General features: G+C 46.3%; 1 protein-coding gene across 2 annotated transcripts in view; it reads left to right on the forward strand.

The window, feature by feature from the left end:
• Positions 1-14849, forward strand: part of SYT6 (synaptotagmin 6) — a 92778-nt gene that overhangs the window by 67260 nt on the left and 10669 nt on the right. For both annotated transcript variants that reach the window (XM_075064811.1, XM_032766623.2), the window contains exon 4: positions 13642-13762. In XM_075064811.1, the coding sequence (XP_074920912.1) occupies positions 13642-13762 (121 nt within the window). The remainder of the gene's footprint in view (positions 1-13641; positions 13763-14849) is intronic.

The raw sequence follows: 14849 nt of genomic DNA on the forward strand, positions 1-14849 counted from the left end.
ATTCCAAATAGTTGCCAGTTGTAGTTGGACATATTCCTGGAGGTTTCATCACATGACACGATCTTTAATTAAATCCAGGGGACTACAGGACAACCCTGGAGGGTTGGCAACCCTAATTCCAAATCTTTCAGTTGGTTTGGCTGTTTTAAATACTTAGGAGCTGTTTCTAGACTTTGCTCTTTGTCTCCTCCCAAGGAAGAAGCATTTTACGGGAAGGGGAAGTCCTTCCTGCAGGCTTGGTACATTGCATTGAGTATTATTGTTTGTCTGGCATCTGTAGGTGAGACCAAAGAAAACTGATTGGAAGGCTAATCTTCAGGTAGGTCCAAAGAAAGCTGGATTAAAGTTTCTGGGGTTTTAGGTTAGATTTCAATTCCACAGCATAAGAAGGACTGAGCGGTTTATTGAATGTCTGCCAGCATGCACGATGGCAACCCAAGAGCTTGACAGTCTCAGCATTTTGAAACACGAGCGTTTGTTTCCTTCCCAACTGGCCTGAAATCAGGAATCTTTGTGACATTAAAGAGCCAAAACACAGTATAACAATGTGGGTTGAGCCAAAGTCAATCTGTATTTCCTAGGAGTGAAAGATGCTGGGAATGAATTACTACCCCAATCACTTTGATGCAGTGGCGGATTAACAAATCTGTCACCCCTAGACCCTCAAAAAATTGCCACTCCCCCACGCGTCAGCTCACCTCCACTCCCTCGCAGCAAGCCTGGGAGGGAGGGGGAGAGAAGGGGAGTTATGGCGCGCTCGGGGGATGGCGGAGGTGGAGTGGAGGTGAGCTGGGGCAGGGAGCGGTTCCCTGCCCCCCACCCCCAAGAGTTACTCTCCACGCCTGCCAACCCCAGCTCACCTCCGCTATCCCCAGAGTGCGCTGCTACTCGCTTCTGCTCGCTCCCTCCCAGCGCTTTCACGCGGGAAGCCTAGGAGAGAGGTGGAAGGAGGGAAGTGCGGCGCGCCTGGGGGAGGACGCGGACTGGGGATTTGGGGAAGGGCAGATTTGGGCAGGAGGCGCAAGCAAATTTGCCGCCGCTGCAAATTTGCCGCCCTAGGCCTAGGCCTGGTTGGCGTAGGCAATAATATGCCGCTGCCTTGATGTCTCTCTTTCTGTCGCATCAGCGGTGCATTGTCCTGTGCAGGCAAATGACAGACTATGGCATGGGACCTAGTCCAGCACCAATCAGGCCTACAAGATCTCACACCTCGCCAGTGCCTATAGCCTAATAGAAGGCAGTCGGTAGGTATGGTACATGCGGTGAGCCACAGCATCCAGAGTGACTGTACAGAGAGCAGAGCAGGAAAATCCAGAGTGGAGAAGCCCAAACTAATGAGGTGAAAATCTGTAACAAAAAACTCCTAACACATTTTCTGCCACAGTCTTTTGGCAATGTTTTTTTGTTTTTGTTTTTTTGGGGGGTCCTTGCCATAACAATACCTAGCTCTTAGAGCACTTTTCTTCAGTAGATCTTAAAACAATCATCATCACTAACGTATTTATCCTCACAAAACCCCTGCCATAAATGTGACCCACTAAGAACTCCAGCAAGGTTGTGCGGTTAACTGAGCATTTGGTTTGGGTGGGATCTGAAACACTGGGGGGAAAAACTTGTTTCAAAGTGGACATGTTTCAAAGTGTTCAGTGAACAGAAATGTTGGAAAAAAGTTTTGTCGTATTGATAGGAACGTTTTGGTTGAGCCCAAAATGAAATTCTTCATTTAGATTTCAAGCTCTTTATAATGTGTTAAAATGTTTTTTAAATACAATTGAGGAAATTTCAAAATAAAACATCTTTCCAAAATGAAAATTCAACAAGTTTTTTGGTTTGGAAATGCCAAAATGAACCTTTTTTGACATTCTTGTTTTTTTTTTTTAATTTGCGTCCAAAACTGTTCCCTGAAATAGACCCAAATTCACAAATTGTTTTGGTCGACCTGAATCTGTGTTTTCTGATTGAAAGTTTTGCCCAGCTCCAAAGTCATCTCTTGCTCGAAGGCAGGCTGGGTTTTGCTCTGACTACTAGGGTGACCAGATGTCCTGATTTTATAGGGACAGTCCTGATTTTTGGGTCTTTTTCTTATATAGGCTCCTATTACCCCCACCCTCGTCCCAATATTTTACACTTGCTGTCTGGTCACCCTACTGGCTACGCCAATGGAGTGAAACAATTAGGTAGGAGCTCTGCCTTGTTTATCACTTTAGACAGCCACAAATCCAAACTTCTGGGATGCAATCAGCTCCCTAAGTTGAAGTGCCCACATTCTGTATTGTCTTTTCCTGTCTCTGCTCTGTATTCCTGGAGCACAGGAAACAAATGTCACATGCTTGGCAAGGGAAGATATAGTAGTAGCTGGCGTAGCTTGACTGTACAGCATATAATTTTCCTAATGGTGGTCATTGGGCATTACATGTCATTTCATTTCTGTATAAGCAGCATCAAAGGAAAAGACAAGTGCACTGGTTGTAACGAAGAGAAGTAAGTGTTGCACTGTGAAGGGACTTGCGTATTGCTTGGGAGGCAGAGAGGGGTTAACCTGAGCTGTGGCTCGGAGCTGTAGGATAGGAGTCAGGCTACTTTTTATGTCTGTTCAAAATATTCAGAATTAGAAGGGGGAAATACATGGCTGGGGCACATTGATACACATTCCATTATGCCAGGCATAATAATATAGTGCCATTTCACTGCAAAATTATAGAGGTGGGGGGAGAATAATAGGCTAGCTTAGTGAAACTCCTGGGTGTATCAGTTTTATCATTCATTCAACCAAATTCTGTCAGGTTAATGATCAACTAATTTCTCCTTCAATGTTATCTTTTCTTCCAGAATAAAACATTTAACGTACACCAATTAGAGCTGTGTCCCTCACTTCAGACCTTGATCGTGGAACAAAAAATATTTGAGTTTAGAAATTAGCTTTTATTAAAAAAAAGGTTTGTTTTTGTTCCAGGCAAATGGCTGGCTGGATGCAGATTGTTAGAATGTCAGGCTGTCAGGTTGCAAGGTTTGTCTGACTCGTACACATACTGCAGACTCTTGAGTACTTTCTAAACCAAGGCAAAATTCTTTGCTTGGAGCCTTTGCCTGGAGTTCTGCCACCCCCATCACTGCGCCAAAACCAAATTGTTTTGAAAGAGCCTTCTAGGGTAATGTCCATTCTGAATTCAACTCTTCATCCTGTTAATGAATTAATTCACATTCAACAACAAGTGGCTTCTGAGTGCTCTGGGCCCATGTCACAGATCAGCGTTTCCCCCACGCTGCAGTGGGCTTGCATTGGAGTGAATCCTGCCCATCACACTGTTGGGGGGGATTGTGTGCCTTCTCTTCATTCGACTGGGTTCTTCTCACTGTCTGTTCTGAGCCCTCACTCAAAGGGGCCAATGTGATACCAAGTGTGTCCACTTGTATAACACAGGCCAGAGGACTTCCCTGATGGGAGCAGATCTGTTAGAAAACCATCTCATCTTGGTATACAGACTTCCAGTGATAGTGAATCCACCACAACCCTTGGTACATTGTTCCAATGGTTAATTACTTTTACTGGTAAACATTTGCACCATATTTCCAGTCTGAATTTGTTTAGCTTCAGTCTCCATCCACTGGATCTTGTGATACCTTCATCTACTACATTAAGGAACCCTCTATTCTCAAATGTCTGCTATCCATGTAGATACCTGTAGACAGTGTTCCAGTCCCCCTTAACCTGGTGAGCTCCTTTCACTATCAGGCATGCTTTCCAACCCTACTGTAGTCTTGTAGGCTCTCTTGAACTCTGCAATTTTTCAACATTTGTCTTGAATTGTGGCTATCACAGCTGAACACAGCATTCCAGTAATGATCGCACCAGTGCCAAATACAGAGAGAATATAGCCTCCCTTTTCTTACTCAGTATTCCACTATTTATACATCCAAGAATCACCTTAGACCTTTTAGCCACAGTATTGCACTGGAAGCTCATGTTCAGCTGATTATCCACCATGAGCCTTAGTCTCTTTCAGTCCCTGCTTCCCAGGATAGTCATCCATCCTGTAAGTATGGTCTGCATTCTTTGTTCTGTGAGGTATGGCTTTACATTCGGCTGTATTGAAATGCATATAGTTTGCTTTTGGTCAGTTTCCCAAGCAATGCGGATCATTCTGTATCAGTGACTTCACCTTTTTGTTATTTTCAACATCCTCAGTCTTTGCCATCTGCAAACTTTCAAAGCGTGTTTTTTGTTTTCTTCCAGGTCATTGTTATCAGTGTTAAATAGTGTAGGGCCGAGATCCAATCCCTGAGAGATCCTGCTAAAACATACCCATGTAATAATGATTCCCCATAGGTCTCAAAATGTATTTATATGTCTGTTCAGTTTTTAATCCATTTAATGTGTGCCACATTGATTTTTGTATTTTAGTTTTACTCAAAATGTCTTGTACCAACACAAGTCTTGATATGTTCCATCAGTTCTCTTACCTGGAGTGGCATCTGAACCTATTTCTTCTCTTTTGTTAGACTGACTCAAGCCCCATTCCAGTAGCTAGTTCTGCCTTCTGGGAAGGTCTGGTACAGTGTTATATAAGGTTGATTCCCTGGTGATGAATGTACAATATGGTACAACATAAAGGCAAGGAGCCTAGAGCTACATGAGGAAAATTACCAGAGTTATCAGTAATTGGCCTTGACATCCATAAAACTGAAAACTAAGGGCTGAAGTGCTTCATGTTTGAGCTCCTGTTTGCCAGATTACTCCATGACCACTCTTTAAATACCCTCCCACACATATATATGGGAGAGTCTGGGGAAGAGATGAGGCTTTTGTCTCTGCATTCCCTGCCTTTGGGAATTAAAGAAGCTCCTTCACCCTGTTAGCATTTATTTTTTAAATAAAAAACCAAGCCCCCCAGAGCAGCATCTTCTCTAAGGCAGCTCCAGCTGGACCTGCTTAGGCTCCTTACAGCTCAACAACCTACTGGAAACTTGATGGCCCTTTATGATCATCGGGGGCATAATTAAAATGACAATGGATAAAAATGGGCCAAAGGACAGCCACTTGGAGGGTGGATGAAGTTCTGTTGTTGCCTGGTAACATCCACTCACGTTCTCCACCCCAAGTGATTGAACACGGGGAATGCTCTTTCCATCCCCCAAAGGTGAGGCTATCCCCACCTGGACCTGTTTGCCACGTGGAGCAACAGAAAGTGCCAGGTGTTCTGCTCTTTTCAGAACCACAGCCACGGCTCCATAGCAGACGGCTTTCACCTCCTGAGGATCGGTCACCTGTTCTAGGCATTCGTGCCCTTCCCTCTCCTACACAAGGTCCTCCTCAAGGTCCAGCAGGACAGGGCTTCAGTGACCCTCATAGCTCACAGGCCCGCAGTGGTGCACTGGTTCCCCACATTGCTGAACATACAGTATCAGTAGACAAGCTGGTAGCCCTTCCTGTGCTCCCAGACCTCATCACGCCAGACCACGATCAATTAGAGCACCCCAGTCTGGAGTCCCTCAACTTCCTGGCATAGAAACTCCCTAGCTGAACCCATTTGAACTGCAGTGTTCAGACTCTGTTAGGGAAGTTCTGTTGGGGAGCAAGAAGCCCTCCACTTGCACAACGTACTGGTGAAGTGGAAAGGTTTCTTCATTTGGTCCCTACAGAAAGGTACCTCCCTGCAGCAAGCCCCTATTCCCCTTGTGCTAGACTATCTTCTGTACCTGAAACAACAGGGGTTGGCGAAATCATGTGTTAAGGTGCACCTGGCTGCCATCTCAGCCTTCCATCCAAGCATGGTGGTTAGTTTGGTCTTTGGACATCCCATTTTTAGTCGGTTTCTCAAGGGCTTGGGTAGGCTTTATCTGCAGTTGCAGCAGCCCGTTCCCCAGTGGGATCTCAACCTGTTCTCTTTAGACTTATGGGGGGTCGCCTTTGAGCCTATGGCGAACTGCCCTCTATCCTACCTGTCCTGGAAGGTGGTTTTTCTCATGGCCATAACCTTGGCCAGAAGGGTCTCTGAACTCAGAGCACTGATATCCGAGCCCCCCTACATGTTTTTTTATAAACACAAGGTGCAGCTACACCCTCACCCAGCGTTCCTACCCAAGGCAGTCTCACACTTTCATGTAAACCAGGACTATTTCTACCGGTATTCTTTCCTAAACCTCTTGCCAGCAACAGAGAGTAAGTGATCCATTCTCTAGAGGTCAGGTGTGCCCTAGTCTTCTACACTGAACCCACAAAGCCATTTCGTAAGTCACCACAACTCTTTATTGCAATCGCCGAAAGGATGAAAGGGCTTCCCATACTGTTCCAGTGCATCTCATCATGGATCACGTCCTGCATCAGAACATGCTAAAATTCCAGCCCCAGCATTGATGGCACACTCTATAAGAGTGCAGGCTTCTTCTGCCGCATTCCTTGTACAAGTCTCTATTCAGGACATAAGCAAGGCAGCAACATGGTCTTCCATCCACACCTTCACGTCGCGCTATGCCATCACCCAACAAGCGAGGAACGATGGAGTCTTTGGCAGGGCAGTCCTGCAATCAGCACCTCGGTGAACTCCGACCTCTTCTCCGTGGAAACTGCTTGGGAGTCACCTATTGGAATAGACATGAGCAAACACTCAAAGAAAAAATGGTTACTTACCATCTTGTAACTGTTGCTGTTTGAGATGTGTTGCTCATATCCATTCCAAATCCTGCCCATCTCCCCTCTGTCAGAGTATTCCAGCAAGAAGGAACTGAGCAGGCGGCGGGTCAGCAGTGTCCTATATACACTGCCATGAAGGCATCTATGCGGCCCCACCCCTGCCATGCCCCCATTCCAACGCCTCCCCAAATCCCCAGCCCCACCTCCTCCCCCACTCCCAGCATGCCACCAAACAGCTGTTTGGTGGTGGTCTGGGGGAAGCGCTGGGAGGTAGGTGGAGGAGTGGAGATGCAGTGTGCTCGGGGGGGAGGAGGTGGGGTGAGGGGAACTTGGTTACCATCCACTAATTTTTCTCTGGGGGTGCTCCAGCCCCGGACCACCCATGGAGTTGGCACCTATGCCACTACAGTAAAACCTTCTGATGATTATGTGTGTGGTGTGTGCACACCTATTGGAATAGACATGAGCAACACATCTCGAAGAATAACAGTTACAAGATGGTAAGTAACCATAGTTTTCTTACAGGGAAAGTGAGAGGCAGGGATGGACCTTTCTACAACAAAGGAGAAGATTTTCAGCGTCCTAAGGAAAGTGTGTCTGTCTGTATGTATGGAAACAGAAATAATTCCTCTTTAGTTTCACTTTGCTTCTTCAGAAATAAGATCATCAGACCCGATTAATTCTTTCCAAGCCTGCTCCCTTCCCCCCAGGGTGTTAGGTCTCACTGAGCAGGTATTGATAGGGGCAGTGAGCCATCAAGGCCAGCATCCTAGCACCAAATTCTGAGTGAATGAGAAACTGATGCTTTCACAATTTGCAATTCAATACGACGCTATCAATTTGTCTCATTTAGACTCTTACCACAAACAGTGCCAGCTTTTCCAGTGATATGAAAGGTGTTAATGTGAAGGCGCACATTAATGTGTCTGATTTTTGTCTGAAAAAGCGCAGTATTAAGTCAGCTTTAATTGCAACTTGCTGTTAGCACACGGAATTAGATAAATTAAAGTGAGTTGCTCTGGTTAATGTGAGCTATCCAATTGAGGCTGCGTAAATGCTACCCTTCCAATAACTCATTCTACATGATTGAGAAGAGAGGTTGCAGGTTACCTTCTATCCAGATGCAGAAAATCTCGTCTCTTCCGTATGAAGATCCAAATCAGGACATGGAGAAAGATGGTGTTACAGAAACTGTGCAAGAAGAAGAGAAGCTGGTTGTGCAGGGCACTTTCTCCAGGGTGAAATGTATGCTGGCATTGAGGGACAGCCAAATACTGACTAACCACCTAAGAAGCAGTGCGGAAGCCTGGTGCTGGCCCTCAGCACAGAGTGAATTTTGCCCTCTGTGAGGATCGGGGGTTTGGTGCAATCTCAAATGCTCAATCAAAGTGACTTTTCCAAGGAAGGCCTCCAGGTGTTCAGAAAAACATTCCTCTCATTCTGTTCATTCTTTGCATGCTGTTCTGGGCCTGCAGTCAATGCCTCCCTTCCCCCCTGGAAGAAGGAAATGGGCTTTTGGGGGAGTCTTAACAGATACCATGTATTGGACAGTTTGTGCTCTCTGAAGCAAACCCTGTAAACTAGGAATTCATGTGCCAACAAAGGCCAAAAATAAAGGGCCTTTCATTTTCACATCTCTTCCAGAAAATATCCAGTCTTGCATCAGGTGTTTCCACAAGTACTGCAAAGAAACAATGTAACGGAGACAGTAAATTCAAATTCTGTAGGCATTTATTAACCCTAAACATTCACATACAGTGGTGAAATCCTGTTGCTCACAGGATTAGTGTGAACTGTGCAGCATGCAGTGCTGTTGAGAAAGGACATCAGCAGTAATTTATAGACTGTTTTTAGAATCCAAGCATGGAGTAGCCAACATCCTTTGGCTTTGACATCATTTCTAATAATCCCCTCCTGTGACTGTTGCCCACAAATGCACTTTTCTGTGTCTCACAACAAGCTCCTCCAAACTGCTCAACTGAGAGGCTGAAGGTTGCAAATATTCTCAAAATAAAGTAATATGTTTTCCTGAATGGACTGAAAGGTGTTTACCTGTGTCCTGTACTCTCTTCACAGCTAAAGGCTGCTCATGATACCCAGGGCTGAAGGTACCCCTAAGATCAATAATGCATCTTGTGGAGTCAGGGGCTACACAGTATGAGTGAAGGTGCCAGAATCTAGTCCTGCATGTGCTTAAAGGGAACAGGAAAGCTGCACAGAATCTCAGAAATCTCTACCTGCATCAACTCCATCAAACTGAGGTGAAAGCATCACTTTGGCTGGGTCTGTTCACTCCCTTTGGATCTGGAGGAGTCATCGCCCTGTCTTGGGCATCAAAGTCAGTTTATTATAGTCTCACATAAGACACCTCTATGCCCATGCATGCTGTTCTCTCATGACATACCACTGCTCTTGAGAGTGAAAAACAAACTTCTTCAGCTCAGATACATACAATGGAAGGACGCCACAAACACTGCAACCCCGAGAAGAAAGCAACCACCCCATTCAGAAGAGGAAAAACTCAGGCTGTGGCTTTCCCTTGTATATAGTCTTTAGGGACAAGAGGATTTTAAGTTAGTGATGTCTTAGGATGCATCCATCCAAAGGAAGAGGAATAGATGCAGTTTCTGGAAGCCAAACTTCAAAGTTTGGCATAATCAATCCTTGGAGACTCTTGTCAGTCTGTACCTTGGGGATATGCAAGCTATTTGGGGCCTTGCTTTATTACTCAGGGATGTACCTCCTAGGTGTTAGACACTTTCCAAACACTCCAGACATGGTCCCTGCTTCAAGGAGCTCACAGTCTAGGGGAAGGTCAGCCCGAGGAAAAGCTTTCCAGGTTTGTTGGCCCAGAGCAGCATTCCAAAAGCCAATGGAAATACTCAGAACAGCAATTTCCTTTTTAGCGCACCCCTCACACCATGGTTTCTCAGCACTTTGCAGACAATAACTTTATTAAGCCTCACAGCATCCCTGGGAGATGGGTTCCTATTGTACTAACGGGGAAGCAGATGTGCTTGCTGTCTCAGTTACATCTAGGAACTACGAATATGTGAGGCTGGCTGTTGGGTCCACACTCGCTTTTAAACTAGCCTCTGCAGATTTGGTGATTTACTTATACTATATTGTTTTATGGTTTGGATGTGGACTTGCAGCCTCTGCCTCCTCTGAATGCCAGGCTCCAACTCTTGGGGATACTGGTGTCATAGGAGGCAATGGCTCTGGTACATGTTCTTCTGCCTTGTTTAGCTCTGCTGGCTCAAGCCTCTTCTCGAAAGAAGCATTGGTTAGGTGAGGTTACAAATGAGTCTGAGTGTCTGACGAACACATCCCAGTAGCTCTGTTTGTAGCCAGCTTCCCCACTGCTGATGCTTAGCTTGATACATAGGGGCAGGTGGCCCATCAGCAAACCCCTGCAATGCTAAGGAAAGAATGCATGCTTTTGGCAGAGTAAGCCAGGCTGGAAAGAATAACGTTTGGAGGTCTGCATCAGCTCCCTGGGTCTCTTAATTTGCAAAGCATCTCCTCAGTTGTGAGTTATTTAGTATGCTCCAGTTTCACACATTACTGTACAATAAAGATGGATGTAGTGGATCCAGAAATGTCTCTAATTCTCTATCGGACCCAACACATGTCATTGTTGCAACTCTATTTTTCAGCCACCAGAATCCTCTTCGTATCATATTGCCTTCCTCCCCTGGCATGGATTGTCAGCAGGGATGGAAACCAGGAACTTCAGAGCTGCACCAGACTTCTCACTGCTTCAGCTAGAGAAGCAGCTCCATTCAGAGTCCAAGGCCAGCATGGACCATTGACCATCTGTCTGACTCCCCCGTATCGCACAGGCCAGAGACCTGCCCCACAATCCTTCTGAGAGCAGAGCTCTCAGAAAAATACCCACTCTGGATTTTAAAATTGCCTGTGATGGAGAATCCACCACAACCCTTGGTAAATTGTTCCATGCATAATTATTTGCACTGTGGGAAACACATGCCTTACTTCCAGACTGAATCTGTCTGCGAGATTGAAGAGCCCATTATTAAATATTTGTTCCCCATGTAGATACTTATAGACCATAATCAAGGCAGCCATTAACCTCCTCTTTGTTATGCTAAATAGATTGAGCTCCTGGAGTCTAACCCTGTAAGGAGTGTTTAAGTGGTAGCAGTAGTAAACTGTTGCCCTCTAGTGGCCCAGCCACTAGAAGAGAGATGTCGCCATTCTGCCAGTTCTATACTGCTCCTCCCAAGATAACTGAGCTCTTTTCAACTCTACCAACAAGTCAGTGCTGCTCCTGAAAGGAGCCAAGACAGCAGGCTTCCTTCTGCCTCTATTCTGAGCCAGCTCCCCCATCATCATTACTAAGGAGCAAAAGCCTTTGAAAAGCTAATTACAATCTGGAAGTTCCAAACACAGTGCTCTTCAGAAATTAAATTAGAAGCATTAGGCTGTTGATCAAGTGCATGCTCCTCTTCACGCCCAACATATGGACATCTTTCTCTCTCTCTCTTTTTCTCTCTCTCTCCCTCCCGCCCTCAAATCTTCTTCAGAAGTACACTTTGCCATGCTGTCTGGAGTTGCCAGGGCGACTACTCTCCAATCACATAAAGCCTCTCTAGTTGGGATAAAAAAGAGGCCAAAACATATTTTGCCCCTTTACAAAAGAGCAGATAGACAAGGTGAGCCAACTGGCAGATTTACTGCCTGGCAATTTCCTCAGCAGAGGAAGGTTAGGTTGGAATTTAAAGGCAAAGTGGGAAAAAGCTAAATACTCAGAGATGAGAGCTTGTCAGGCTCTTTGCTCAGTTCTGAGTCCCCATTCCTTGTATTTGCTGAGAAACCTCATTTACCCCATCCATACCTATAGCAACTAATGAGCTCTCTGTCTGTGCAGGTGAGGGTTAGCTGGAAGTAGCCTGTGAACCTGTTCACATCCTGTTTCATGAGCATACAGGTAGCAAGATTTGGGTGTCTTGGTGTTTAGATGTAGGGAATGAGCAGAGTCCAGTAAATGGAAGAGAACCCAGGGAAAATCTGTGATTGAATGATGATTGTCACATTGGCAGCCCTTCCCTGAGGTCCTTTAGAAGCACTATCTGCAAATGGATAGTCTTTCCACTAGCAGCCATGAATAATGCAGCATGATTGCAAGAGTTGATTAGAATGAACTATTCTGGTAAAACCCTCTGCTGGGAATTGGGCTCCATTGTAGAAATACTGTGCATTAGGCAGCCTGATACGCTCATTCATCAAACCCAAGCTAAGTGTAATGCTGTGATGTGCAGCTGCTGGCACCTTGCTGAGCAAGGAGTAGTGGTGTTCTTTGGGAACCACCACCACACTGATACGGGGGCAGTTCCGTGGCTCTGTGAGGAACAATGTCCCAGCTAATAGCAAGTTTGCTCATGACACCCCAAAGAAGTTCTCCAAATGATACAGTGCTAGGGCAAGATGATATTCCAGGCCAGTGAAACAGAATCAGGAAGGCAAATGAAAATCACCTTGCGTCATATCCAGAGGATGGTATGTGAAGCATATTCGTAATGGCCTGTAGTCTGTGCTTTTTTCCACGCTGTCCACAGTGCAGCTTCACATCAGTTAATGAGATTGACAAACAGCATAATGTGCAGCAGTCCTGCCCAGGATAAGCAGTGTCAAGGGTCACTGTCACGGTGACGGGCATCTCCCCATCTGTGTAGTGAGGGTACTGGATGAGGCATCAGAAGACCTGGGTTTTGTTCTCAGCTTTGCCACCGAGCTGCTGGGTGACCTTGGGCAAATCACTTCCTCTCCCATTCTGTGTTCATCTTGTTTGTTTAGACTGAAAACTCTGTGGGGAAAGTGCTGTTCTGACTAGATTCATGGGCAGCACAATGGGGCCCTAATCTTGATTGGGCCCTCCAGGTGGTACTGTAATGCAGCGTATGGATAGGGTCTGAGGCTGCGGCCTAGGGTGCTAGGCAGCATCTCAGCTCAGTTAGAATACAAGTTGGCCTGGCCTGAGATTTTTAATGGCTGTATAATGGCTGCCCCTTCATGTCAGGTGCTTAGCGTGGGGCTACAGTGGCTGGAGTCAGAAAAGATATAGCATCTGTTTAAAATGAGATTTCGGAGCCGCTGACTTAAATACAATCCAATTTGCAAGGATTCATGAAGAACAGTGAGGCTGAGCTGATAGTGTTACCTCTGTACATCCACCGCCCCTCCCAAATGTGGGGGTCCTGGCTCATTACACTCCATAAATGATTTAATTAAGTTGGCAGGGCAGATGTGTAAGGATGTCTCTGAAGAAAGGGAGGGGTTCCATCGCCACCTAGAGGAAGTCTAGTGAACCTCATTCAAATGGCTGTGGAAAAGCAACGTCCAGGCAGGTATTTACCACAATAAGCTGAGTTGACTCGTTGAGAAACTAAAAATAAAACCAGTGTATGGGTCTAAGCAGTGGTGGTAGGGGGGTGGGGAGAATCTTGACCCCTTTTTATCAGTTAGTAAAACAGAATGAGGGAGGCAAGCTGGTTCAGTTGAAGAAAGTCTGAATCCTGGGCAAAGGCTTAACTTCCTAAGTCTCTGCCCACTAGCCAAAGAGGCCTGTGTACTGAAGCATTGTTGGAATCATGGTATCTGCCTTGCCCCTTACATATTGGTGAGATAGAGAAACTTGGGATATGTTGCAATTTGCGCAGGAAGCTGACTGGTTTCTTTTTCATAAGAAACCTCAGTTGATCAAAGAATATTTGCAAAACTAGGATTTTTAAACAGGGCTGACTTCCCCAACAGATATTAACTCAGGAAAACAGGAGGCTTTTTAGTCCATGGTATCTAATTCAGGTGGACCGCTAGCATTCAAAATGCATTCCCCAGAAGTGGGTTTCTGGGGTGAGAGAGAAGTGAAGCAGTTCTGCAGAGTATAAAAGGAAAGAAAGATAAAAGAGTCAGAAAATGCAAAGAACAGACCTTGGTGCTTCGCTGGTTCTTACACACGTCTAATGCTGTCTTCTCTTTTATTAAAGGAAAGCGTGGACCTGGGAGAGATCATGTTTTCCCTTTGTTATTTGCCAACTGCAGGTCGCCTCACCTTAACAGTCATTAAATGCAGGAATCTTAAAGCTATGGATATTACTGGCTACTCAGGTACGTGTGCATTTGCTCAAAGAGTTAGTGTCATTCCCTTTTATTTCCCCCACCTGGCAGCTTGCTGGCTTTGATGCTGTGCTCGTCTGTGGTGTTGCTGAGGTGCCCTGACAAACGGTGTGGGGTCTTTGTGTGCGCACAGATATATGGAGCTGTACTCACAAAGCTTTAGACAATGAAATTAACTTGGAAAGCCATCCCCAGGAGAGTGACAGGGGTGCACGACCCTCTCCGGAGCCACGCTCCACTTGGCCCAGGGAAGTGAGGAGGCAGTTACGGTTCCTAATTCTCTGCTGGGCATGCCATGCTGCATCACCAGTTACAACAGTGCGTACTGGCGGATTGGAGCTCGGACACGTCTCTCCAGCTTCTCTCTGCACTCCTGGGATACTGGGTGCTGGGGAATGATGCAGGCACTGGCTCCAGCCGCTTTATGCCAGCAAGGACATTCCCCTCCATGAAGGGAAATTTCTGCTAGCCACTTGCTGCCAGAATCTAGCCATTTTGCCTGAATAATTTGACCTGTGATGAGCACAGGCATGTGCAGGGCCGGCTCTTGCCATTTCGCCACCCCAAGCACAGTGGCACGCCGCGGGGAGCGCTCTGCTGCTCGCCGGTCCCGCAGCTCCCGTGGACCTCCTGCAGGCGTGCCTGCGGATGCTCCACTGGAGCTGCGGGACAAGCAGACCCTCCGCAGGCACGCCTGCGGGAGGTCCACCAGAGCTGCCTGCCGCCCTCTCGGCAACCGGCAGAGCGCCCCCGCAGCATGCCGCCCCAAGCACGCGCTTGGCGCGCTGGGGCCTGGAGCCAGCCCTGGGCATGTGACTGGGAATTCCACTACACGCACTGCCCTAATGCTCCAGTGTGAGAGAGTTTAATCACCTAGCAAGGTTTTTGTGCGTTCCTATTCCAAAAACCAAAATTTTGCCTGGGAATTCACCATGCACAAACACTAGTGTTTAACATGAAAGCCAGCTAAGTTTCTTACCTGGAGGTCTACGGAAGAACCTGAATTCTTCTGACAAACCTTTTAATAAACAGTAATACTAACTGAAGAGATCTCTGACCAGACTCAGATCTGCTCAAA

This window comes from Chelonoidis abingdonii, chromosome 4 (genome assembly GCF_003597395.2).
Source record: "Chelonoidis abingdonii isolate Lonesome George chromosome 4, CheloAbing_2.0, whole genome shotgun sequence".
In the NCBI taxonomy this organism is placed as follows: domain Eukaryota; kingdom Metazoa; phylum Chordata; order Testudines; family Testudinidae; genus Chelonoidis; species Chelonoidis abingdonii.